Source organism: Phalacrocorax carbo, chromosome 3 (assembly GCF_963921805.1).
Source record: "Phalacrocorax carbo chromosome 3, bPhaCar2.1, whole genome shotgun sequence".
NCBI lineage: Eukaryota > Metazoa > Chordata > Aves > Suliformes > Phalacrocoracidae > Phalacrocorax > Phalacrocorax carbo.
Window position 1 is genome coordinate 536,363 of NC_087515.1, and position 24,171 is coordinate 560,533.

The 24,171-nt window shown below is 40.6% G+C and overlaps 1 protein-coding gene across 1 annotated transcript in view; it reads left to right on the plus strand.

Annotated features, from left to right (window-relative positions):
* Positions 1–24,171, plus strand: part of CFAP61 (cilia and flagella associated protein 61) — a 118,361-nt gene that overhangs the window by 31,827 nt on the left and 62,363 nt on the right. Inside the window, exons 14-17 of the mRNA XM_064445506.1 lie at positions 302–379; positions 1,556–1,762; positions 4,492–4,626; positions 21,086–21,213. Coding sequence (XP_064301576.1) covers positions 302–379; positions 1,556–1,762; positions 4,492–4,626; positions 21,086–21,213 — 548 coding nt within the window. The remainder of the gene's footprint in view (positions 1–301; positions 380–1,555; positions 1,763–4,491; positions 4,627–21,085; positions 21,214–24,171) is intronic.

The window sequence follows — 24,171 nt, forward strand, 5'->3', positions numbered from 1 at the left end:
GGTGCAAATATAAGAGAATTAATAAATACCGGTAAATACATCCAGAATTATTACATTACTCTAAGCTAGGGTACCCTGCGTAGTATATAGGCACTCAAGTCAGTATCAACAGCTGGTATAGGCTGTATTCAGCCTGACTTGATAGTTAACCTAACCTGTGGCCTATACCAGCAACCCTCTGCTTTGGAGACAAGGAGGAAAGTATTTTAACTGTGATTGTGTGGTGAAATACACAGTTATGATTAAAAAGAAAGATTAGTAATGAAAAAGAAAACATGCCTATGTTGCTTTTTCCTTGCAGGATGGGACCCCAGTGCAGGCTTTCATAGCAGAAGTTTTGGATCAAATAGTTGGCGTTTCTGTTATTAGAGACGAAATGGTAAATTCTATTTCTGTGCTGTGTGAAAAAAGTAACACTTAGCCCTCAACACTAAAGGCTGAGTTTCATGCTTGCCACTATATATGCACCTAGCAGAAAGCATGTGTAAAAGACACTGCTTCTATACACTTCCTTTCTCTCTTTCCTGACTATGTAGACTGGATTATTTTCCTTCTCACAGATCATGATTGACACAAAGATTTTAAAAAAAATAAAATTCTGTTATTTGTAAGAAGCTGCTGATGCGTCTGAAAGTATGCCTCCTACATCTCTTTGGTTCTTTAGCACAAAGCCATTCTGCCTCTGAGTATGTTTGTTATCACTTATTTTGCCCCCTAATTTCCAAAGTCAATAAGCAGTTTTGCCATGTGTACTGCAAAGGGTAGTAGTTGTCCTTCTGGGTTTGCTTTCTTAACTTTTTTCCCCAACAGTAGATGCTGAGTGATTATGGATTGCACACTCAACTTCAAAATAAATAAAAGCATATGCTCTAATGGAGTACAAAAAAAAAGAATGCTGCACATTATTCTTGAAAAGTAAATGTTCTTTAAGGCTTACTTTTGTGCATTCTGCTGTTACCGAGAAGGTAGTTTTTGGATTGTCCAGCAGCTGTAATGCTCAGTTTTTAAAATGAAGAGTAGTCACTCCTATTGTCAAAACTGGCTCTTAATTATATTAAGAGGATTGATATAAGAGGATATAACAATTTCTCTTGAGTGTATAAATGTGCAAAAATCTCAGCTCATCGCTTCACCAGGGAAGACTTGTTGGAGGGCATTTCTTACCCAACTTTCCCTGTAGAATTCCCTTAAACACTTAAACTGAAAAAGGAGGATTTGAACTCAGCACACCAGAGTAGTTTTCTTTTTTCTTTTTTTTTTTTCCTCCATGACTGTCTATTAACTTCTATCAGACATTGTTGTGAAAGGTTCAAATATGCATTCCCTGTAAATAACTGTGGGTAAACTGCAAGAGCAGGTTTTGATACAATGAAAATATTTTCAAGAACAATATGTTCAGTTAGTGTGCTTTAATTGAGGATAACTCTCAAAGGCACTTAATTTCAGTGTTCAAATATAGTTCCTTAATTGACAGAAAGCAACCCATCGGCACTTGCTAAAGTATTGTATATTTAGCTGTTTCATCACTGCTGAATTCCAAATTCTTATTTTCCAGGATATTGAGTATATTCGATCACATTACAACATTGAAGATTTTATTCATTTTAATCACCACCAGCAAGAGGAGCATGGACATCTTTTCCATTTTGTCTTAAATCCTATATTTCGTCACTATACAAAACACTTCCTAAAGGAGATTCTTCGCTTGGCCCACAAATCTTCTCTTTACTATCCTATTTATCCACAGTATGTGGAAGGCAAGGTAAGGAGAAAGTTATCTGTACTTTTTATATTAAATATTGTCACCTTTGCTCACTTTATTTTTCTCTTTGCTTCTGTGAATGACTGTAAACAGGAATTTTCTTAGCAACCTGCAGCACGTTGTACTTTTTCCTTGCATGATATAATCTGCACTCATGGTCATAGCTGTTGCATGGTAGGATTAGTCCACAGCATGCTCAGCAGTGCGTGCGAGTCCAGATTTACGCAGTGTCTTCAGGAAGCACGGGGTGGAGCAGAAATTTGAAGCGTGCTTGGCCTTGGCTCTTTACCTAGTCTGTGAAGAGAGAGGATCTCTTCCTAGGGGGTGGCTCCTTCTGAGTTGAGTCACTCTTTGCAGATGTCTGTTTCTCAATTGAATTTAGAGAATCTGAGGGCAGCTGTTCTCTAAATGTTAGATGTCTGAAGTTACACACCTTAGTAAGTTTCCCTGGGAGAAGCACAGTAGAGAAATAATTTGTTTGCTTCCTCCTCACTTGTTTCTGGGAAAAGTATATCTGTTTCTTACCCACATAGGTTTGTGTATTGCTGTTGCCTGTGCATTGTGTCAGCCCTCTCCATAAATGTGCTGTAGTTCTGACAGTCAAGCTTCTGCCCTTGCCTGTCCATTCCCAAAGATTGGTTCTAGGATGAAGTAGCAAGTGTCCAAGATTTCCACTCCGGCCTAAGTAGGACCATGTGTCTGAGTTGTAAGCTGTAGTTTGGGTTTGACATCGCTTCTTGCCCTTGTATTGGATGTATAGGTGAAGAAACAAGAAACTCACAACTCATCGGCTGAGGAGACCAGCATAATAGTTTTTATGTAATTGCTTTTAACATGCTAACACACCTGGTATATCTCTGTCACTTGCAAATCAGTTACCAATCAGGTTTTAAAAGAAAAGGTAAAAAGCACACATAGTATCTTTATGTTTACCAATGATTTTATTTCCTGTTGTAGTTTAATAATAGAACCTGATCAAGTTGTACCATCCCACATACTGCCGCTCAGCTGCATAATGAATTTTGAGAGGTACTGGTGTTTGTTTAGATTCAGGACGAAGTGGAGGGCAGGGAAGAAAAAAAGAATGATGTTACTGGGCATAACTTAGCATGAGCGAATGCAAGGGGACACTATGAAAAACACATCCAGGTGGTGTATAAGAACTCTTCAAAAGTGATTTAGGTACTCTAGACGGTGTTCCGTCAAGTCAGTGGGACCTGGGCACCACAATGTCATTGAAAATGAGACTTGTGTTTCTGCAAGTGCCACAGGAGAACTGTAAGAACCTAACACTGTGGAGAAGATCCATTTCCGGGAAGAACGTAATTTGTGGAAGCAAAATAAGATTCTTTCAAAAATGCTCATGCATGTGTCATGTCATCGGTGTCATGTCAGAAAAGGGAACACAAAGTAAAATTTTCAAACATGTCAACTCATTGATGTGTAGCCATCTAAAGCTGTTATCTGGCCGAGCCTAATCACCTAGGCTCCTGCCAGCATTAATGGAGAAAACACGGTGCATCCAGAGGACAGCTCATCCATCAATCATGACTGCCTATCTTAGGATGGGAAGAATTGCCCTCTGGAGATGCTCATCCCTCTAACACTGCGGGGTGCCTGCATGGCTAGCTAAAGTAAGCACCTAGCTTCTAGGTGGTGACCGAGATGAGTTCTGTTCTGGTGACTTAGGTTGCTTACTGATGTTTTTGAAACTGCCACTGCTTTTAACATAGGAATTTTGACAGGTTAGACACAGGTACATTTTCAGAAGGGTGTGTTTTCTTGCTTCTCCAGTGTGCACTTTTGTGGAGTTTTGTTAAGTGTTCTCTTGAGGAGCCAATGTCCTTGCACGGCATTGGGTTCTTGGATTCTTGAGAGGCACTTAAAAAAATGCTGTTTAGTGGCAGTGGATGGAAGAGGAAAGGTAAATCTTACTAATGACTGCAGTTTGTTCTATTTCCAGGCTATAGAGTTCCTTTAAGTTACTTAAGCTAATCATTGCTTTCTAGTAAGTGGTAAATGTGATACGTTACTCAGTCCTCAACATAGTAACATCAAGTTTTTTCAATATTTGTGGATGGAGCGGTGCTTCAGTGTAATTTAGTTTGCATTAATGTTCATTCTCTATTTCCTGTAATTCTTTTTTTTCCCTTTTTATGTCATGAGTTATGACAGAGCCAGTCATGCTGTAATAAATGGAATACAGCTATTTCTAATGATCCATGCTATTCACATTAGCGTTAGGGGTTTGTTCACTTCAAGTTTATGCCGGTTTATTAACATTTATCACTTGGATGAAATTGACATTTTAGTCGGTGTAGAATTTCTATATAAATTCATAACCATTCTTTGCCAAACAAGCAAAGGTTAGCAGTAAGCAGATAACATAGCTTAATGAGGTCAAATCAAGCTGATTCATGATCACTATGGAGAAAAATATCCTCCTGGGGAAAATACTTGTGCTGAAAAATCCCATAAACCAAACCACTTGTTTATCTGTCATTCCCACAGAGATAGTAATGTAATTACTCTCATAATTATCTTCATTAGTGTCAGGAATTATCTGCAATTCATTCCTCTGCTCTGAGTATGTTTGTTTATTTGCTGATTTTTCTCTCAGATTTAGCCAACAGAGCTAAGAATTTTGTATTTGCAAAGCCATATACCAGACATCTGTGGTGCGCTGTTCTGACATTCTCTCTGCTGAAATATAGATCGCTGTCTTTCAGTTTCAGAATCCCTGTGCCCATTCCCTGACATCTGCCCTTCATTACATGGTTCCCGTGCGACCAAGACGACAGATTGTCTATCCTCTGGAAGAGCTTGGCATAAACGCTCCATCAGAGCAGGTCTCCAAGGATCAGGTGGGTAACAGAAGCAGCAGCAGGCAAGAAGCATAGTGCCAACTAGTGCTGGGTTTGGCAGATGGGGCAGCATTACTATCTTAGTGTTGATAGGTTGCTTCTTAATTACATTGAACATGGTGTCCATACCCTTACAATCCCAGCTTTGCTTCTGCACAACCATTGCTGCTTCTGAGCTTGAGTTTCAAATGCATTATAAACAGCAATCATTGAACTATAACATTTACATACTAAATGCTTACATTTTGACAATATTTTTTCATGACGTTAATTTCAAACTCCCAACACGTTTTAAATGTTCTGACTTGGTGTTTACCCTTTTTCCTGGTAAGTGTTTTTTTAGGTATTATGCTCTGCAAGTGGAAAAAGGCAATGTCACACTTCTGACTATTTCTGTAGAAATTGCTTAAGTAATTTTTATTTTTCACTCCCAAAGTCAGGTTTCTTCCATGCATGAGATACCCTCAGAGAACTTCAAAATACCAGGAATGATTTGACAGCAAAGGAAGAGAAGGTTTTTACCACCAAACAGTTCTTATTTGCATAGCACTCATGCAGTCCAGAGGTTCTAAATTAAAAGTCTCTTAAAATTTCATTTGTTAAAAATGTAAGACAGAATAAGGTGTAAGTTATTTAAGTAACTAAAATTCGATGTGTAGATGGTTCCCCACAAAAGTAACTAGCAGAGCTGAAATATTAGGAAAAAGACCATTAGTGATGGATATTCTCAGAAGTAGCTGTGATTTCCTAAAGAAACATAATTAGGCTGCTTTATGTCTGTCTACTAACTTCCAGTTGGCTGAGATGGGCTCCCATATAATATTTTTAGTGCTGTCCTTTTCACAGTTAGTCAGTAATTTTTGGCATCCAAAACTCTTAATTAGGCAGCAGTTGGCAAAGCAAAATCCAGAACGTGGCTGAGGCCATTGATCTGAGTCTGACTTTGTTGAACAGTCTGCCCTCAACGTGCGCATCCCTGCGTTCCTCTTCTATGCAGAATAAACTATCTGATGCTTTTCTTTAAACTACTTCCTATTTTACCTTTAAAATGAGCTGTTGCTATCTTGCTGGAAGAGCTCATCTTAGCGGTTTTGTAGGAGCTGGAAAAATCACAGACTTCCTGTGTTTGAGAGATTCGCAAATCTGTAGTCTTCTCCGTTCCAGGTTCTTCCTGAGGATTTCTGAGAGTTGCAGGTAGTGACATCGTTGTTTAAAATCCGGAAAGTTTAATAAGTTTCTATTTAATAAAATGTGTGAGAATTTCACTAACAAAGTTTTGCTGAAAAAAAAAGAAAAAAGGCTAGCCACTGTATAAGTATCCATGCATATGTGCCAGCATTAATTATAGATTTTTGACAGACTGTGTTCTATCAAAACTGACATCTGGGGTTGATCCCTAGGTGGTAACTTGAGGATAAAGCTAGGCCACTACTGCTGCCTGTAGTTTTCTCAAATACCGAGAATTTGAAACCATACAAAGCTAAATTGACTCTTCTGTTGAGTGAATGAAATGACCTTTGGCCACCATGTGTTGAGGAAGCTTTATAACTTAAGAGTTTACCTACCATAGGGGACTGAGTGTACTTATGAAAGGAAGAAGCTGGTGCTGCTTTCGGATCTTGGATGGTTTGTTAGCTCTGGTAGTAGCCAGGCATCAGGCATTTGTCCTCTCTCTACTCTAGTGTTTCAGAAAGGAAGACTGATCCCCATCAATAATCTTGCTTTTCCCTGCAAAATCCTGCAGCTAAGTTGCAAATAAAATTAGGTGTATTTTAGAAAATTAATATAACCAATTTCAGTAGGCACAAAATTATTCTAACTTTTTGTAGCGATCAAAAGGCCTGCTTGGATGCTCTGTAACAGAAAGACACAATTGGTGTTGCAAAGAGCAAAATATCCCATCAAGGAGTTAAATGTGACAACTCTGCAAAATGGAAAGGCTGAGAATTGTCACCTTTAAAGATACTGTGAGAGAAGGTGAGACACACTTTGGTCGTAGAAGATGCTAGCAGGCTAGGAAGTGAAGTAAAAGGGAAATGGAAAAATGATGTCTTAAGGAAAGCATGGAGAGGAGGGAGAAAAGTGAAAGGCAAAGAGGCTAGAGTAGGAATTAGTCAGAAGTTGTCTGAGGCAAGCCCCTGGATAGCAGTAAGTAGAAAATGTCTGCTGTCATCTTTGTTACGGTGGTTTTAAACAAGATAGGGGCAGGATCTTGCAGGATCTTAAAAGCTTTGGGCAAGCAGGGATTCCAGGTAGCTGAGACCACTCCTCATTTCTTTGTCATACTTCTCTGTTCTAGCTCACCAAGCTTGTTTTGGCTGATTTGTATTAAAAAGCACTTCTTTCTGACGTTAACCCATGCTTGCTTTGTTCCTGAAAGCTGGAGGACGGGTTATTATTGTAACTCATTTCAGATAGCTCTGCAATGATGGCAGGATTTTTTCACAGAAATTACAATACAAAGATAGTAAATGCAAGTCAATTTCAGAAATGTAAAATTTTCATTTGGCTGCCTGTCCTAATTAATTGCTTTAGTATCTGTCGCTTACGATGGAGGTAATAAAATTCTTGCTTTGATACCCACAAGATGCCCCTTGATATCTAGCCATCAACATCTGCTTCTCATCTACTGCTTTTTCAGCTTTCTGCCTTCCTCTTGTTCCAGCCTTTTTTGAGCTATCTCTCTCCTTTTCATGTTGCAAAATTTATTTTTCACCAGTAACAGCTTGGGGCTCAGCATTCAGTGTCTAAGCACAGCTCTTGATTTGTGCATATATATCTCTGTAGGCCATTAGTAGCTTCGTGTCTTAGAGAGAGTGCACAGTGGGAGCCCTAGGGCTCAATCAGTTTGTGTATCTCTTTAATACGTTCCAGCCTGCTTGTGAGCATGAAGAGATTCACTCATAAATATCGAGCCAGTACAGATAACTCAACCAGGACCCACAAGGACTCTTTCCAGTTTCCTTCCTCCAAAGCCAGAAGCGAAAGCAGCAATCTAAATCAGAAAAGCTTTGCCCTCAGCTAATTCCCATGAGTTGCCAGTCCAGATGGATCTCGGCTGTGCTGGAGAGGTGGTTTTCCTGCAGGTCTGGATTGGTTGTTACAGACAGATGAGCACCAGAAATATTATAATCTGTGGTATCTTGTTCTCATTGTCCCTACGTCAAATCTCTCTATTCTACTGCAGTGTCTGGAAAAATCACGAAGGGGGGAAGCCCTGTGTACTGCCCTGCTGTGGGTTCCTGGCCTGCTCACTCCTGCTTCTAGCAGGCAGTGTGAGCTGTATTTCATGGTGTCTAAGAAAGCACAGGTGCTGTTTCTTGTAGTGTCTCTGGGAAAGCTAGATGTAAAGTAGAGAGATTTAATCTTAAAATCCAGAAATTTATCATACAAGAACATAACTGAGCATTACCTGAACGACTGTTTAACTGAAGTTTTCTAGCCACCCTGTTCCCCCCGTGTCCTTGTGATATTGCTCTCGGTTCAATATTGTTTCACAAACCAAACCAGGCATTTGGTTTGTGTTGCCTCTTTGGTTATTGTTGAAATGACTGAGAGTCTGAAGCAATGCAGAGTTTAGGAACCCTACCCGTTCCTTCTCCCTGTTGCCTGGCCTTTTTATTAAAGCTTTGCATAGGTTTTTAAGGCAACCACAAGGCGTTTTTTCCATTCTCTCTTAAACCACAAGTCTGTGCTGCTTCATCTCTTCATCAGAAGATGTGTCACTTCCCAAGCAGTGGTTCTCCATTTCCTAAAGGGCTGCAGATTCTTATGAACATAGTAATGTCTTCCTATAACAGCTGCTAATGACAGAGTATGTTTTTACCCCGCTCCTTGAGATGGCAAATATATTTTGCTGCTGATTTTTCTATGTCTGTTTCTACAAAACTCTCCCATTGCTCTTCTGAAAGAGATTTGGATAAACCAGGTGAGGACTGACTGAGAAGGCACGGAGAGGGAGGCATTAAACTCCCTTGTCTCCAATTGCAGCCCTCTGGAATGGCACAGATGCTAATGATCTTATTTGCATCTAGTCCTGGAGGTGCCCAGACTTTGGGATGCCTGTTAAGCCTACGCCTCTGCAGCAAGCATATCGAGAGTTCCACATATTAGCTCAAAATTGCATCAGGCCATGCATCTGCCATGCCCTAGGGTTTCATGACACAGACCAGAAAAAGATCCTGTCTGCTCATTAGACCAAACACTTTCTACAGCTGTTCCAAATCAAAAGGAAATCTCTGATTTTTGAATTCTGAATCGGTAACCAGTATTGAAGCGCCAGTTGGCAGAAGATCCAAAGATTCAAAATCTTAATTCCCACAGTGTTAAAACAGATTAGATTATGATTGTGTTTTGCACATCTGTCAGTCATTTCAGTCATCTTACGTTAAAAAACAGTTGGTTACAACAGAATACTAGATATCTTATAAAGTGCTGCTGGCCTTTACGGTGCATGTAATTACTGGTGGAGTAGAAAACTATGGATAATTAAATAATTTTTGATGACATCTTCATAAATAAACAATTTATAAACTTGTTTGCTTTCTCACCATCTGGGAGCATTCTGTTATCCATCTGCTTCATGTAATTATCAATAAAAGGGAAGAATAGGTGATATAATTAACAAGAATAACTGATCCACAATGAAGAACAAAAATGTCACACATCTGTTGAATTATTTTCTTGTTTCTGCCCTTTCATTATTATTCATGCTATTGGGTTTATTTTTTTTTTTTATTTCATTGACGCATTCAAGCTGTCAGGCTTTATTGCACAGTTCAGAGCTGTTCTGCTACAGCTCATAAAAAGAAGACAGAACAATTATTAAAGCATTGCAGAAGCCCATGCAGTGAGCTATAAATTTGTTTTTAAAAAACCCAAACAAACCCAACACTTTCTTAGTTAATTCTGTACTTCTGAAGTGGTGCTACAGGTGCATTACAGGAAATGTTTAAATCATGGCAATAAGTAGTGAGTGAAGGAGGGTCAGGCAAAAAGCTGGAGACAGATGCTCAGCCCAGCTTTGCATTCTCTGAGCTAGTCGACTTTAAACTTGCTCAAGAGTTGAGTTTTGCCAGGATGACTGGATAGATGTCCAGGATATGACTCAGGGGAAGAATGCCTGTACAGCAGTGAGTTCTGCACTCCTTCAGAGGCTGTGATTTCATTTCTGTGTGATTAAACAGTGTGCTTTCTTGGTAGCCCTTCATTTAAAAAAACCAACCAACCAACCCCCAAAAAACAACCCAAAACCCAAACAAGCCAAACTGCAAACAAAAATAACTTGCATGTTACATACTTTAATCTGCTATTGGAGATTATAACTTTTCCTCAGGAAACTTAGTTGAAAGTTGGTTTCCCTGATGAAAAGCACACAGAGGACTTTATCAAGATACTGTTTTGAATCTGAAGAAAAGACCTCATGCACATGGAATTCAGTAATGCAGCGCATGAAAACATGTCCCCTTTTGTTCTGAGCAGTGGCGTCAGCTGTGGGAGGTGGAATCCTGCTGCTCCTTCACTTGCATTGCTTTACAGGTTATGTGACTTGTACTGCTATTAGGATGGTGAAGTGTGCTTAACTCATCTGTAATGAGTTAGTCTTACTAACAGTGCTAGGGGCTTTTGCCTTTACTGTTTTGAGCAAAACTTTCACTGTCCTCTTTTCCCCTCAGAGCAGTCATGGAGCTTTCGCTGTCACATTATCAGTGGTGTGTACTGTTTTGCGAGTGTGTAGCCTGTGGCCTCCCTGACTCTCTGGACCATCCAGAAGGGGTTGGCAAAACCGAGAAGCTAAGAAAAGCAGGCCTATTGTCCATATTCTTATGTTGTCTGTGTAGCCCTGCGCTACCACATGACACTGTTTGGGGTCAGAACATGAGAAAAGGCTGAAAACTTGCCCTCCTGCTTGTAATCTGGGAAAAATGGAAGCTTAACCGCAGAAGAAGTGGTGAATGTTAATATAAGATTCAAGAAGAAATTGAAATACAAGGCACTGCTAACTTAATAATAGTGTTTAGTGCCAGTATGCGTGTATTTTTGTGTGTTTACGTGACTCCACACTGATGCTTATGGCAAGTGCTAGGAATAAATGGTCTGAAAACAGTTTAAAATAATTGAGAAAAAAAAAAGTACAATGAGAGAAAACACTGCAGATTTATAAAATATTTTAAAATAGTACACCATTGTTTTTAGAGTAATCTTATGACTTGTTCCATCGAGGTGTATGTTCCTACATACGCTTTATATTGCAGAAGATACTCAAATGGGTTGCAAGTGTAAGTTCTGTCCTAGACTTTATTAAATGAGCTTTTTTATGTCCGTTGTAATGTTGCAGGACTTTAAAATAGGATAAAATACATCCTGTATGCTTGTTGTGATTTCTAAAAAAAATTTAGCTATCAGGTAAAACTAAAATCTAAAAAAATTTCAAGCTTGACAAAAACTTTCACTTTTGGGGCACTTGTTTAAGATGGAAAATAAAACAGATAAATCTGAGTGTTTCCATAGGAAACTCTTCTCTAGATGTTAGTGCCTCCCCCAGCAAACTCTTGATGCATTTCACTCTCTGTATTTTCTACCTTCTTATGTTTAGGCCAGCTAATCAGAAGTTGCCTTAACTCTTTACTTGTGTGTTGATGTCTCTGTGCAGTTGGGACATACCTGACTACACCTTTCTCAGTACTTCTTACTGAAAAAATTGAACAGGATCTTGAATGTTTTGGATCAGCAGCCCAAGCTGAGCATAATCAATTACCCTGACCTGTCAAGGAAGAGAAGTAGAAAGGACTCGGAACTGATATGCTGACAGTTAACACCTTGCTGTCGTGGTGCCAGAAAGCAGAGGAAGAGGGAGGGACGTTTGCAGCACATGCCTGCAAGCCCCAGCTGGTCTAGAGAATGTAGCTAGAAAAACTTAGCTCAGTTGCATTTAGAAGATAATAAGAACAAAGAGTTAAAATAAGGTGATTTTAAAACATGGGGGGGAAAGGCTGTGTATGACAGAACAATCTGTTCTGAAGAAGCAAAGCTCTTTGCTTCTAACCGAACAGTTGAAAGAAATTGAGGGACCAAGGTATTTTCCATCTTATGCAGCCAAAGAGAAAAGTCAAGAAGCGGACAGGTACAGACACAAGTGCTATAAAGCCACAAAGCCTTCACTTTGGAGTGCATGCCCGCCTGAAGTGCAAATGTGTGTAGGAGCACATCTCCATGCAGCTCGTGGAGCAGCAGTTTCTGGGAAGTATCCGTTCCCATCGCAGTCTGTATGCATTACCACAGAAGTAGGTAGCCATGCTTCCGAAGATGCCTTCTCTCCAACTGTACTCCGTAATAGAAGTTGAAAGTGCACTGAATTACTAAAAGTGGTTAAGAAAAGCTGTTGGTGCTATTTTACTTTATAGCTGTGTGCCTTGCACAGAGTGTATTCTGACTTTGTAGAAAATCTGTAGTAATGGGAGGTTTCACTTTGGCTCGGTATCAGTTCTGTATGAGTTCAGTTGAGGCACTGGAATGTGCTGAATGTGGCTAAGATTCAAAAGGTTTTTTGGTTTTGGGTTTTTTTTCCCTCTTAATCATTAAGCCTCTACTAAGATAACAGAGAATAAATATAGAAAAGAGAGCCTAGGTAGGATGGGCAAGAGAATTCCCTGCTTTTTAAATGTTAAGATTCACATATCAAAGTTAAAACAGAAGCATTCCTACATGTTATAATTTGTATATGAACACACTGGTATTACAGACAAAGGCTTGGTGTGTGTAGTTTTCATTTAACCAGGAAAGTAGTATTAATTTTTAAAGAAGTAACTGTTGCTTAAGATGCTATTGTGTTTGAGTAATGAATTTTTAATGCTTTTGTAGTACGTGTACGGATTAAAATCCATTATTTATTGTACCTCCACTTGGTTGGTAAAGGTGATGATTTTATAGCACCAGTAGTCATGCAAACACAGCCATTCTGAACTGATGGCTGATAATAAATTTCCTTACTGTAAATGTCAGTGGGTTTTGTGTGTTGCTGCCATTACATCTTGTTTGGAAGGCAGAATATTACACAATTATGGGAGGCACCAGATGGCATCATTAACAGAAATGTTCTGAATGTTTACCACTTATGTGCATGTGTGAAATTAAAAGTAAGATGACCTATCTTTATTTTGAAAGCATGGTGTCAGTAGTATACAGGTGTTAATGACATTTGCAGCAAACTAAAATAGTCAATTCTGCTTAAAAACAGGTCAGACTTGTTTTAAAGCTTTTTCAAAGCATTTTGTAGATTGACTTTGGAAGTAGCATAATTCAGGCTCGTAAGGAGGGTGTGGATTTTTTTACCAAGAAAGGTAATGGTCGCTATTAGAAAATGGAGAACCACAGCTGCTGTCACTAAAATATGGCTCTATAGTAAGCTGCAAATCCATCCCGCCTTGTATCCTAGTACTGTAATTTAGTTACCTTGTGTTCATTGTTTTCAGCATGAAATGAGATGATGATTCTTATATTTTATTTTTTTTAAAGCTTTTAATTTTATACATCTCTTATACTTTTCAACGAATTTAGCACATTTAGAAAATGCTACCTCTGTTGCCACGTGTCTGTATGCAGAATAGGTAGAGTGGACAGAGGTGCTTCTGCCTCCTCCCTTTCCAGAGCACACACTATCCTGTTTTAAAATGGCTGTTGGGGTAGTTGTGATGCATTGTGGTGGTGTCTTCTTTCAAGAGAAGTCCTCAGAGGGAAACCTTCCTGAGCCAGCCAGTGCTGAGTTTTTTTTTCCCCCAGTTAAGTCTCATAAGGGATGTTCAGGTTTTTTCGTAGTGCCTTTTGGAGCTGGACCAGAGACGTGAAGCAGGACTTGCTTAAAATCAAAGCTTAAGGAAGTCCTTTCATTCATTGTGGAAGAAAATAGTTTAATGTCTGGAAATGCTAGCGGTGTTCTCAGTTACGTATAATTTGCTGTTTATAGGTAATTCCAAATTTTATTTTATTTTATTCTATCTGAAGCAGTATAATCAATGTGTACTCTGGTGGCACAAGAACTCCGTAAAATAAACCCGAGAGGTTAAGAAGACATTGTTTAAGTCAATGATGGTCTTTGGCTGGCTGCTCAGACCCTGGCCCTAGTGCAATATTTTCCATATCCATTTACATTCAGAGCCAATTAGAATAAATGAGTGTTTTCCCATTAATTTTTAATGGCTTTGGTTTAGACTGTTAGATCTCAACTTCTCTTGTGAAACTGTCAGTGACGAATGAGCTTTGATTTAAATTATGTCGTTGTGAGTCTACTTATTTACCTAGTTGGAATGACTTAATAGCGTGCTAATGATTATGCCACTAAAAACAGGATTTAACGAATTCTCTGTCAGCCCTGATGCTTGGGAAGCACTTGCATGCTCTTTGAACCCTCCAGGCTCCAGCCTTCTCTGTGCAGGAGTGCAGAGCGCCATGCCCCTGGTTTTGGCACAGTGTAGCGACAGGGACCAAGCTGCAGGCACCCACTTGCTGGACCCGGACTTGGGACCGTCTGTCTCTGCCTCTGGAAGTGCGGGGTGGAGGATGTGATCAGGCACTGAGGGTTGCGTGACTAACAAGGAAAGCTAGGCTGGCTATTAAAATAATGTTGTTCAGATGTCTTGGAAATTTGTTCTAATAACCTGTTTAAAGATGAGAGTTACCAAAATTGATTGTATAAATTATGTGTTTAGTACAAACTATTAATTTTGGCAGTTTTCAACTTCTACATTGCTTGGCATGTTTTTTTCACGTTATTCAATTAGCTTTTTATGGCAGTCTTAGTAGGCTGAAGCATCTGTCTGCTTTAAAGGTACGGGTTACGATCGTTTTCCAGGGTTGCTATTTCAAGGGTGTGATGAGGCAGGAGCTCCTGAATGCCCAGCTTCCAGGGCAGTTGCCACCAGTTGAATTGTTGGTACAGTCACCGGCAAATCTGAAGGATGTTTGACTTTCCTGCAGTTTTACCTGGAGGAGCTAAAACATGAAATTGCAGAAATATAGAAATTATAGGTGTCCTTCCTTGCCAGGAAAGCAAGATGACTGTTAACCTGTCATAGATGAATGGCGTTCTCTGGGAGAAGGCATGTCATTGAGAGGAGCTGGCACTGTTTATACTGCTAGGATGTGGAGAAGCAGCGCTGCATAGTGAGAGCAGACTCCTCTTACCCACATCGGGAAGCACAGAGAGGCAGCAGGGAAAAAGCAAGTGGAAGTTTGCCTCCTTGAAGTGCCCAGTCCCTGTGCTGCAGAGCCTTGTTGCTGGGTAATCACCAATGCCGCAGAGTGCCGCACAGAAATGTACACTGGGATGCTGCTGGTCCTCAGTTCAACTGCCAGAGCCAGCACGAGTGCCAGAGAGGTACCCCAGCAGAACGGTTTCCATGACAGCTTTCCCAAAGCACCTCTGCCTCTCTAGAGCAGACCCGTCTCCATGTGCGCAGGCACAAAGCAGCACAGGCGGCGAGGGCTCAGCGCCATCCCCGTCCTCCTCGGCAGGGCCGGGTCTGCAGCCGCCCGCTTGCAGCAGCCTGGCATCACATGCCTGCCTGCGTCACGCTCCCTTGGAGTGGTTTGGTGTGGGATGGTGCCCCCGAGCAGCCACTCTCAGCGACACCTTGGTGGTGGTGGGGAGCCAGGCGGTGCTGCCGGGGCGCAGCGGCCACCAGCGGTGTGTGGCAGGCAGGGCTCCGTGGGCGCGCACGTGGTCACCAGCCTGGAGGGGTTCAGTCCAGCGTTCGGATGTGTAGGGCATCAGTTGCGCTTCCGCTGCGAGGGGAAATGCTGTCAGTTAAAAGTACTGTCTGCCGGGTGTTGTCAGCACAGTGAACCTTTGTAGATGCTGGATTTGTGTGCAAGGTGGAGGCATTGGCCATTCTTGTAGTCAGATGGCCGAGTGATTATTGGTGGTAGCATCTGGAATGAGACTTGGGGACCAGCTAACATCGCTGGTGAGCAGTGTGGGTTTTGGTTTATCCGCCTCTGCGGATGGGCTCAGTGTCCGTTCTGGTGGCTATTTCCAGAGACTAATGCAAGCTGCTGGCTTTTATTCTTGGTCAGTTGTTCCTGTGCAAACTGTGCACAGGCAAAGCATTCTCATAGGAGTCCTTTACCCAGTGACTGGCCGTATGTGTTTCTCCGTTGTAGGCTTTAAGCTTATCAAGGTCAGTCCTTTGCAAGGACTTCTGAAGAGCGGGACAGTGGGACAATCTTTTGGCATTGTATCAAGAGGCACTGTATGATTATTGCAAGCTCCAGTTTTGCCGTTGTGCCTTTGGGCACAGCTGGATTGTCTTTCGAATAAAAACAGTCTAGCTTCATGATGTCAAGTGTAATAGACCTGGGATGGTTTATATAAATTTGACATGGAATTGAGAGGCATCCAGCTCAACCTCTCCTGTATTTCCTTCTGCATTTATGCTGGGAGTCCAGCAGGATGATATCTGAAAGGTATTTCAGGCTGAAGTTCCTGGATGTTGCTACATTTTTGTATTTTTTTTTTTTAAATCTTGGCCAAAAAGAAATTAGTTCTATTTACTACCTGCTTTCCCCTCCCTCCAAGAATACCTTGTGGGATAGCAACTGGGCATGACTGTTCCAGACTGCTTCCAGAAGCTGAAGGTCAGCATTTACCCATATGAAGATTGGTATAATAATACTGACTTCATTCATGACAGCCTTTGAGGTCTATGGATGAAGACATTGTATAAAGGCTAGGTATTATCTGTGCAAACCAGCTTTATGGAGCCACAGTTACTAAAGAAGTGTTCTTTAACAAAGATGACAAAATTCAGGCAGCAGTCTTCATCACAGTTGTATTTCTTTTTCTTTTTCCTTTTCCTTCCATTTCTGGTGTTTGTGTAAATCCGTGAATGCTTGAAAACAGCTTTTGAAAACATGTTTACAGACATTCTTAATGAGACTTTTTGGAATGTAGCTGGTATTTAGAAAAAAAAATAGTAATGCAGGCAGAAAAAGCATGCATTTCCAACAATTTTTGTTTGTATCTCCTTGGTAAACATTTATTTTTTTCTTTTTTTCTTGTGATTCAAATGGAGCTTGAAATTAAAATAGCTCTGTTCACCTTCTTGTTTGCCTGCCACTGTTGCTGACCTCAGCACTAATCTAGGAACAGCTTTGTTAATCATTTTTCCTCCTTCTGATGGTTTTTACACTAACAAGAGTTCAAATTATGTAGATCCTGTACAGCAGTAGCTGTCATGCAGGTTTCCCAGAAACAAATGCTAAATTAAAACAAAAGCATCGCAGGCAGGTGTAGAATCCCCCACGGGAGGGCTGGGAAGGTCCCACCGGGTGGGTCCCTGCTACTTCCTGTAGTAAGGAGGGACTTGTGAAGATGCTGAGTACGTAACCAATGAGTCAGTCCCCTCTTTATCTCACAGTACCCCGAGCAGTCCTTCTGAATTCAGGGGCACTTTAACATACTTAAAATTCAGCAAACACTTAAGTGTGTTTAGCTGGACAAGGCCCAAGTCCTCAGAGTCTAATAAAACTAAGACTAAATTCTTCTGCATGGAGAGTTCCAGTGATGAGTGTTACAGCTCTTTGTCACACTGTCGATGTTTTCCTAGGATATATTTAGCAACAAAAATTCAGAACATCGCAGTGCTCCTCCTCTGTCAAAGTTGAAATCCTCTGTCCAACTTGGTTTTTCATTTTTGGGTGCTCAGTTTCCATTTTTTCTGTTTAAATTTGCTATAAAACCAGACCTATTGTAGAGCAATTACAAGAAATAAATTTAGAAATCCGACATAGCCCAGGGTCCAATGTTTAAAAACAAAACTAGAAGGAGCTACAAAATATTGTCCGTCTGAGTTTGTACCACCAATGTATATTGTTGGGCGGATAAATGCCCAATGAACACATTCCCAGGCAATATGCAAGCTGAGTGGCTACCCGGCGGGGAGATCTGGGCGCGCACAGTGAGTATACGGTGCTTTACCTGGTTTGAAGGTGCAAAGGGAAAAATGCATACAAATGCATTGGCTAAAACCAAACAACTATTTCATGTGTCTTTTTACATGGGTTACTTAGGGTAGAAGGGTGTGTGAATTTTTAATGCTATAAACTAATCCTACTCTGGCACAGAGTGTGCTGTGAGCTTCTAAGTGAAAACATGACTTACGCTCAGGGTTTGTGTTTTCAGTGGAGTGTTCCGAGAAACGCATAAGCATTTTTAATGGAGCTAGAGTTTGAAGGCCCCTAAGTGGATGACACTGGCTCTCCACAAGAAAAAACATCCCCTCTGGTTTAATCAAGAAGGGCCACCTCTGTCAGGGGTTGGAATTGAGGGCGTAGATGGCCCTCTGCCCTCCCAGGTGGGAGCATCGTGACAGGTGGTGTGGTGCTGAGGCTGGCAGATACCAGGGTGGCCAGGAGGGGAAATAATCTTTTTGATGGTCAAAGAAAATACTTTTTTTCAGAGCTACGTGTGCCTTTTCTAACAATGGCAATTATTGCTTTTTGCCTTACATTAGTTAATGATGGCCGTTTTATTTAATAAATTGGATACAGAATAAACAAGTTAGAGCTTGCTATTGACCTATCAATTATGATGTCTGATTACTCCTCTGGGGAACATATGTAGTCATTTGTCCTGACATTTTGTTAAAATAAGGTGGTATTATGGGACCAATCCACCTAATTCCTTACTCCCTGGGGCCATTTAGTGTACTTAGCTGTTAGAAAGGTGATTTCTGAAGCATGACAGCTGTTGGTGTTGGGGCCATTGTGTGGTGAACAAAAAAGGTTATATTCTACTCATATGCTGCCTTTGTATCATTGATACAGAAGCCATTTCATAAATTAGATACAACTCTTCCATAGAAAATTGCATTACTGCTTTGTATTTCATTGTTAGAGTACATTTAACAACAACAACAAAAAACCAAAAACAAACCACACAACAAAAAAACCACGCAAAAACCAACAAAACTGAACAACACAGCACTGTAGTAGGAAATGTTTGAACTTGGCATTGCTGTAAGGTCTATTGGGTTTATCCTATTAGCTGCTGACATTCCTGTCTGGTTATTTTGGTTGATTAGGTACGTTACAAGTAGTTTCTCTTTGTGTTCTTTTTATCATTTTATTAATTTAGTTAGAAGCCACATTTCAGCAAAAACATCACTAATAATGTCTCCTCCAGAAGGCATTGCTTTTCTAGAAAGTTGCAACTCTCTGTGCAGCACAAAAAAGCCTCTCAGAGCTCTTGTCTGCAGAGTTCACAAACCCGAGGAATTTGAATACCAAGATGAGGGCTTTAAGCACAGCGTCCTCAATGCCTGTTTGTGGTGCCATGAGATCTCTGCAAGTGACAGTGCTTGCAGAACAATGTCAGACGTTGTAGTCGGGGCGTACCCATTTAGTATGTTATAAAAAACAGAGTCCAAGTTTTATTTTAAGCAGTGGGGCATGCCTTTAATAATTGGCATTGGATCTCCTCATTTCTTAAAATCTCTTCCAGTGGTGTACATTTTCAATGAAATGTAAAAGTTTTTTTCAGTTTCTGAAATGTGGAAGTATTATAGTTACATTTTCATTTATGATCAAACCCCTTCTTACTGGCAGATCCTGCTGTAAGAAGTGTTTAGCCGTGTTAAAAAGCACTGGCTCTGGATTAGATTGTTAGGCTTGTTCGTAGACCCTTGTAGATGACTTGCATTACAACAATTTGGGCAGCGTTACAGTCGTTCTGTGGCTTAGTCCTGGCTAGTGAAGTCGTTCCTTGGTGCAGGGCTGGCTGCGGGACTGCGGGTGCGTGCTAGGTTTCACACATTTGACTTCGTTAAGCAGCCACCATGGGCTAGTCTACTTTTTAAGACATCTTCTGGAATTTTCTTAGTGAAGCCCAGTCCCTGAGATGAATCTGGCTCACCACTGGATGTCATCATTGCACTGTGATGAACAGCAACCGCAAGAACATTTATCTGGCAGTAAAAAATCATGTTGCCTGACTAAAGAAGACATTTAATTTTGCCACAGTTTAAATTACTTGCTATCCATCAATGACAGTTTGCAAGTAATTGGTCCATAATCCTTCCTTAAGGTATGGGACAGGACTCTAGTGTGTTACACAGACAATTCTGCACCTTCTGTAGCAGGGCTATGCTGAACTGTCGGCTCTGGGTCTCCACCATTGCAAAGACATGGTATAAAAGATCTCTTGGTGATCTCAGTGTGCCATGTACTTCTTGAGAAGGCCAATGTCATTACCATAGCTTTAAAATAAAATACTTATTCTTCATATATTGAATTACTCTGTCAACTAATATGTAGAGAATATTTTTCTACTGTAATTTCATAGGGGGAATTTAGAGGACTCAATTTGATTAGCCCTCTTGTCTCCTATTTGTAATAGAGGAAAACCTGTTAGAAGTCTTAGATTGCTTCCTGCCGAAGTGACACAGCAGAAATATATAGAAGTGTCTGACAAATAGCAAAAGTAGCTCCATTTTCTATTTGTCTCTTCAGTGCATTTATGAATGTGCAATTAAGCATTGTGTGAAAGTGAATGTATACAACCCAAAGCAGTAAGAAAAATGCAAAGGGTGCGGTGCCGCAAGATGGAAAGTATTTCTCTGTCTTTCATCAGAAATTTGAAAACTAAATGTAGTTCAGGGTGGAAAAAAATTGTCAAATGCAATATTATCTCTTGACCCTTTCTTGCATATTTATTTTGAGAATCTCTCTTAGCTAGTGAGACCTAGAGACACAAATTAAAAAAAAAATACATGGAGTTTATTGTCTTAACCAACGTATGCATTAAGAAGAATGGAAACTGAGAAGCTAGTAATTAAAAACTTTATAGTAAGATTTTTGGCCAGAGTATTGATCCTAGTGGCATTGAGATACTAGTTTACTCATTTGACAGCCTGGCTTTCAGTGTAGCTGTTCTGTATTTAAGAAAAAAGAAGGTTAATTCTATCATTTTGTAAGAGAGTTTTCAATTAAACACACAAAGACACTCAAGATATAAGTTCCTAATTAATTTACAAGTAAAACCATTTCCATAAATAAAACAGCAAGAGTAAAAAACTGCTCTAGAAGGTATAAAAATGGCCTTAACATTATGTAAATGTATGTTCCCCAGGTGTTAGCTAAATGGTAGTAAATTATAGAAGAGGCAGTGTTTTCTCCTGTCTTACAAGGACTCCATAGCATCTTTACCAGAAGCCAGACCATTAAGCTCTGCTAATTTTCTGTGACCTAGCAGGCATGCACATATTTCAACATTTTGGTACCATTTACCTACTGTGTTATCTTGTTCTGTGCACAGAGAAATCACAGTAGTAGTCATGTCAGTGAGCCGTAATAAGTTTTGTATAAATGCAAGGTAATATGTCACTGATGGTTTAATGATTCTTAGCAGACTTTTGCTGGTTTTTTTTTTAATGCATTTCTATGTCATTTTACATATTTTTTACAGTTGAGTTATTCTTTGAACCACATAAACCGAAAGCTGGTACTGGATTCTAAAGCATCTATCAACACTAGAATTGTGGTGGTTGGTGCATCCGATGTCGGAATCTCTTTTCTGGAAACACTCATTTTTTGGTACGTTTTTAATTTGATTTCCTTTACTGAGAAGAATATGTTGCCTTTTGCTTGAAGGGGCTTGCTTCCTCCCTTTAGAAGCGTGCTTTGAGTCTGTATCCAAGTACTGGATGTTACAGGTCAGAGTGTCTGCAGATGTAGAGGGATACCTGCCTGCATCCTGGCTGACTCTGGAACTCAGAAGTGCTGACAAAGCTGCTCTTAGAACCTCAAGGTGAAGGCACACTGAAAATGGGAATTCCACATACTTAAAATCTCTTTGACTGTTGTTCTTACGCAAAAATCCGATAAGTGGAGGTTAAGTCCATAGCCCTTCATGTGTGCTCCAAAGCAGTATTGATCTTTAAAGCTGTTTGTGCCCAGTGGGATCACAAATCACTGTGTGAATCCATCCCTTCTCTTACCTCACTGTGATGCTGTGATTTCAGAGCTGGGCAGAAATGTACGACATCAGCTTGGTGAGTTGTATCTCACTGTGATTCTTTTGATTCTTATAGCACCTTTTGGTACCTTTGATTCTGATGAGGCTTTAGATGTTTGGGATTGTTCAGGAACCAAAAAATTGTAATTTCTGGCCCTTCTGCCATTTTTGCTGTAGACCCTTGAGTGGGTGAGGGAAAGGTCTAGCAGAGGACACTGCTCTCTGGCAGCCCCAGCCTGCTTGGTGGCCCACCAAGAGCACAGGCCATCAGTGTACATTAAAGAATTTTTCAGCAGTAGAACTGCAAATTGAATTGCTCTGGTTACCCTGAGTTATCCAAACTGGAGTAAATATAAACGGTGTAGACTGCTTGAGAAGGGTAATAAATGTAAGCAACTGTTTTTATGCCTTCCACTGTCTAAGCCAGAGTAAACTTGTGGACACGTTCTGCTGTCCTACAGACTTTGACAGTTAGGACAGGGGTGCTCTCTCTCTGATATCTCTCTGCTTGCACCTTCTGTGCCGGTGGCCCCTCCGCACCAGTTTTAGGGGGTTGTCAGGAAGTCAGACTGTGCATGTGACAATGCAATTCCTTTTATGCAATTGTTTTCCTCCATAGCTTAAGCATAAGTACTAGGAATGTCTTGAAAGACTTGCAGAAATGAATATAAAATTGTTACAGCAAAATGTTCGCTGCTAAAACTTAAGGGAGGCTGGCATACTTACCATTGGCAGAGAATTGAAAATTTTGCCTGTCTTTTCCAGTTAAGCCAAGAGTTAGTATTTCTGTATCAACCATTAATAACATCACAAAACAAAACACCAATATGGCAAGAGGAGAAAAGGTTGAAGCACTTTATGGATGTCATTATATTGCTGGAGCAGTGAAGGAAAAATACTCTCTTTTCTTAGTTCCTGACTTCCTGTAGAGCATCCCTTCTTGGGGTACAATAATTTTCCTCTCATCCTGTCATTCTCAGCACCATTTATGCTTTCAGTTCCATGCAAAATTCTGTTAAAAATGTCCTTTAGAACTATTAGCCACCTTCTCGTTATTCATCCTATGCTGTTTATTACCATGCTTTCAGTATAAAATACTGAGAGGGAAAAACAAAGCATGTTTAGGCTCCAAACACGTCTGTCAGCCAGAAGCTAAGTCCTTCTGTAGTGAACAGGGCATGCAGGTAGTATTGTGTCTGTGGGACAGTCCTTTATGGGTATCCTCCTCTGAGATACCTCCACCAAGACTTTCAGCCAGAAGTTTTGTTTGTACCATATTCTAGCAAAGCGTTCCTGAGAACATGTCCTTCTTGTACACAGGAGAGAGCGCTTGTCTTCAGCGCCGCACAAATGGAGCGCTCCCGCTTAAGAGGAACTGAGTATTGCTCTGAGAACGCAAAAAGCGAGCAGTCAGCACTTAGTGCAAAATGTCACAGAATTTTTATTAATACATGTGTAAATGTAGGAAATTTTTTAAAATTTTTTTACATCAGCAGCAGATAGTCTTCTGATCAGTGTGAAGGCCTTTTAATACAATTTAGTTTAATTTACTCATAATTTTCTAACATTCTTTGCAAAGGTTACATGCACTAAAAATAGCTACATTGAATCGATTTGTAAGCCCCTAATCCTTAAAAAGAGGAAGTAGTTTTCTCCTCATTATTCTTCATACTTAATTATTTTACATTATCAGTCACCATGGAAACACACAAATGTAATTCACTTGCCTACATAACAGTTATTAGAACTAGATTTTACAAGTGTTTTCAACTTGTTTGAGACTGAAGAAATATATTTTTCACTGAGCAGAGAAATAATCATGCGAATTACCTCTCCTCACTTGAGAGCTGCAGCAGGCTGCCTCTCGCTCCCATTGTGCTGGGGCAGTGGCACTGCAGTTTGCGGCACGTCCGCCACGGCAGAGTGCTCCTGGGAACTTCAGTGTTGTCGCTCTTGCAGCAGTGCCGTGGAGCAGCCGTGGGCACCGCTTCTTACCCACCCGAACCATGCTGCAAAGGGGGACCGTGTGCCGTGAACTGTTGTCCTACAAAACGCTGCTTCGGTCTTTCGCTGTGGCTCGTTACCTTGTGGTTGGAGTTTCTGGAAACAGAGATTGTCACGGAAGTCACAGCACTGGTGCACCCACATTGGTGCAAATGAGTACATGGAACGACCTGCCAGTAGGGGAAGCTTCTTCCTAAGGCTCCGGGTACTCCGAGCCCTGGAGAATTGCATCCGTTGTGCTTTAACTCTAGGTCCATGAAGGTGATCTTATTCGTGTTTCACCATTCAAATAAACATCTCCTGCTGATTTTTTTTTTCTTGGAGCGTCTTCGCATGCAGACGTGTGTTTTCAGCTATAGTGCAACTTTTCTTTAGGATGCATTATGAATTTTTTATTCAAGGAAAAGACATGTGGTGGAGGTGGCAGCGCTGGCAGTAATGCAGACAGAGCCTGGCCTCCCTTCTCCTCGTGCACGGCCGCTGTCAGTAGGCACAGGTGCGAAAGGGCTGCGGAGGCTGCGCCTTGGCTGCTG